This window comes from Otolemur garnettii, unplaced genomic scaffold (assembly GCF_000181295.1).
Source record: "Otolemur garnettii isolate 467f Iridium unplaced genomic scaffold, OtoGar3 scaffold00081, whole genome shotgun sequence".
NCBI lineage: Eukaryota > Metazoa > Chordata > Mammalia > Primates > Galagidae > Otolemur > Otolemur garnettii.
In genome coordinates, this window is record NW_003852476.1 from 2,980,313 (window position 1) to 2,983,991 (window position 3,679).

Below are 3,679 nucleotides of genomic sequence, written 5' to 3' on the forward strand. Positions count from 1 at the left end.
GGACAACAGGCGCCCGCCACAACGCCCAGCTATTTTTTTTTTTTGGTTGCAGCCGGCATTGTTGTTTGGCAAGCTGGGCTGGATTTGAACTCTCCATCCTAGGTGCATGTGGCTGGCGCCCTAGCCACTTGAGCCACAGGCGCCAAGCCTTCACATACAATTTGAAATATTTTCATCAAACTGATTAAATAGACTTTATGTCAGTTTTCTTAGTTATTGTGTTAAGACGTTTAAACTCTACTTTTAGAAAGAATCACTTGTACCCTTGTGAGACAAACCATAGAGGTGATCCTCTAATCACCCTCCCTCCACCCATCCACCCCTCCCCTTCTCCCCTCCCTAAATTCTTAGGCTATAAGCTTTCGAAAAGTAGGGCTGTGTACATTGGATATTTTTTCTTCCATTCTTGTGATACTTAGCTAAGAAGAACATTTTCCAGCTCCATCCATGTAAACATGAAGGAGATAAAGTCTCCATCTTTCTTTATGGCTGCATAGTATTCCATGGTGTACATATACCGGAGGTTATTGATCCATTCATGGATCATTGGGCACTTGGGCTTCTTCCATGACCTGGCAATTGTGAATTGGGTTGCAATAAACAACCCAATTATGATACAAATATCTTTTTGGGAATAAAACATCTTAAAGTATTTATTACAATATATTTGATTATTGAGTAATCTGATTATAAAATATGACTTACGTGAATTAATCAACAAACTACCTCTTAATTTAGTGCCATCGACTTGGCGCCTTTAGCTCAGTGGCTAGGGCACCAGCCATATACACCAGAGCTGTCAGGTTTGAATCCAGCCCAGGCCCACCAAACAACAATGACAACTACAGCCAAAAAATAGGCGGGCGTTGTGGTGGGCCCCTGTAGAAGCAGCTACTTGGGAGGCTGAGGCAAGAGACTCACTCAAGAGTTTGAGGTTGTTGTGAGCTGTGTCATCACAGTGCTCTACCAAGGGTGATAGCTTGAGGCTCTGTCTCAAAAAAAGAAAAAAAAGAAATTTAGTTCCATAAAATGGTTGAATAGGTATCGTAATTTAATACAAGTCTTCTGTGAATATTTTCAAATATAGTTTAATATGCAGCAGATCCCTTCAGGTACTGACACTCACTCTGATGTTGTCTCTGTTTTGCTGTTTTCCAGGTTCCATCGGTCTTGCTTGCTCCAAGTCATCTAATGGCTCTTCTGACCCTTGGCATTAACTCTGCCATGGTCCTGGATTGTGGATATAGGGAAAGCCTCGTGTTACCTGTATCTTTTTAGTCAATCACCCAGTTTTACAGTTTTTACTTTACTTTAAAATAATTAGACTTATTGCAAATGATTTTTATTGCTTTGAACTATTTTGGGTTGCCACATATAAATATGAATTACCATGTGGAAAAAGTTCATATGATTCTAAGACTTAAGTTTACTTTTTATAGAAGATGAAAGGTTATGATTTGGGCCCTAGTGTGTACTCTAGGAGTAGACCTTCTGAATATTAAGTTTTCAAAAGGAACATAGCTAATTAGGATGTGTCAAAGAAGTTGGGTTCTTGGACAGTCAGGTTTTAAGAAAAAAATCATATGAAGAGTAATTGGAGAAACTGAAATGAAAAAGTTCAAGTAAAAGAAAAACTTAATAGCAACAAGAAATTATCCTTCAAATAGCTGAAGAGCTTGCTATAGAAAAGTGAAGTCTTTTTTTTTTTTGAGACAGAGCCTCACTATGTCATCCTCGGTAGAGTGCCATGGCATCACAGCTCACAGCAACCCCAAACTCCTGGGCTTAGGCAATTCTCTTGCCTCAGTATTCCAAGTAGCTGGGACTATAGGTGCCTGCCACAATGCCTGGTTATTTTTGTTGTTGTTGCAGTTGTCATTGTTTAGCTTGCCCAGGCTAGGTTTGAACCCGCCAGGCTGGGTGTATGTGACCAGCGCCATAACTACTGTGCTATAGTCGCCAAGCTGTGAATGCTTTTTTTTTCCTTTCCAGAAGCTGTCATGCAAATACTATAGGGTTTATGAGCTTGGGTATTGGAATCAACTGTACAATAAGTGCAAATCTCAACTATGCTTTTTACTCTTTATGTGCTGTTGATCAGGCAGCTTAATCTATTTGGGCCTCCATTTCTTGATCTATAAAATGAGGATTATAATCTATCTGCTAGGAGAGTTGTGTGGGTTGATTGAAATAATGTATGTAGGGGTACAGGTGAATCTTTCTAAGAGTAGAATGTGAATGTTTTAAAGCAATAACTGAGAAAATGACATGAAGGCTGTGTTGACCAGTTGATGGAAGTATTTCAGATTGCATGTGAAAACCCCACACTGTACCCCAGAAGTGCATTAATGTACATAGTTACCGTTCAATAAAAAAAAAAAAAAAAAAAAAAAAAGAAATAATGTATGTAAACTGTTTAGCACCAGACCTGGCACATAGTAACTTGTCCAGTAAGTGCTGTTGTTTCTGTATCATTCATCATAGAGAAGAGCATACTAACAAGTTCCCAAAATGGAATTACTGACTGTATAAATTTGTACATTTCTTTCCATTATAAACCTTTAAGGTTTGAAAAGGAGGTTGAAGTACCATGTTTCCCCGAAAATAAGACCTACTCCAAAAAATGGTCCTAGGATTTCTATGCATTGTTAAATATAAGCCCTACCCTGATAATAAGACTTAGTGATGGGCATGGCTATACAGATATGCCTTTTGGCACCAAGAGGAAGACACCCCCTGAAAATAAGCCCTAGTGTGTCTTCTTGAGGAAAAATAAATAAAAGACAGTGTCCTATTTTCGGGGAAACATGGTACATGAATATAAGACTGTCCCAGTTTTTAGATCTCCATGTATATTTATCAGAAGCAATAATAGTGGGAAGGAAATAAAAAAAATCATTAGCTCTTAAGTAAGTCAAGCAATAGCGTTTTATATATAAAATACTTTGTGATTATTTTTTAAAACAACCCTGCCAACATAAGTGTTATTTTTCTCGTTACCTAAATGAGAGAGTTGAAAATTGGGATAGGTAGTCAAGTTAAGTTTATATAAACATACAGCAGGATATAAACCCATGTCTGTATCCAGAGTGATACTCTTACCAGTGTACTTTTTTCCCTTTCTCTAAATATTGTACTTAAAGAACATGAATCAAAACAGCATATAAAGTAAGGTATCAAAACCACTGTACAATATTGCCCAATAGCCTCTCAGCTCTGTCCAGTAGAAATATAATGTGGCTCATATATGTAATTTAAAGTTTTTGGCTCAGCACGGGGGCTCACACCTGTAATCCTAGCAGCACTCTGGGAGCCCAAAGTGGGAGGATCACTTGAACTCAGGAATTCGTGACCAGCCTGAGCAAGAGCAAGACCCCATCTGTACTAAAAATATAAAAACTAGCTAGTGGGGTGTCATAGTGTGCTATGGTAGGTCTACCTTGGGCCACAGAGTGAGACTCTGTCTCCAAGGAAAAGTTCTCTAAAGAGCTGCATTTTTAATGTATTAATTAATTTAGAAATAAGGTTTTCCTCTGTTCCCAGGCTAGCATGCCGTGGCATCAGCCTAGCTCACAGTAATCTCAAACTCTTGGTGTCAAGCAGTCCTCCTGCCTCAGCCTCCTGAGTAGCTGCAACTACAGGCCCACACATGCCCAACTAATCTTTTTTTTTTTTTTTT

At 38.7% G+C, this 3,679-nt stretch overlaps 1 protein-coding gene across 1 annotated transcript in view; it reads left to right on the forward strand.

Annotated features, from left to right (window-relative positions):
* The window catches only part of ACTR10 (actin related protein 10 homolog), a 40,200-nt gene that overhangs the window by 16,968 nt on the left and 19,553 nt on the right, over nucleotides 1-3,679 (forward strand). Inside the window, exon 5 of the mRNA XM_003794411.3 lies at nucleotides 1,159-1,266. Within this exon, the coding sequence (XP_003794459.1) occupies nucleotides 1,159-1,266 (108 nt within the window). The remainder of the gene's footprint in view (nucleotides 1-1,158; nucleotides 1,267-3,679) is intronic.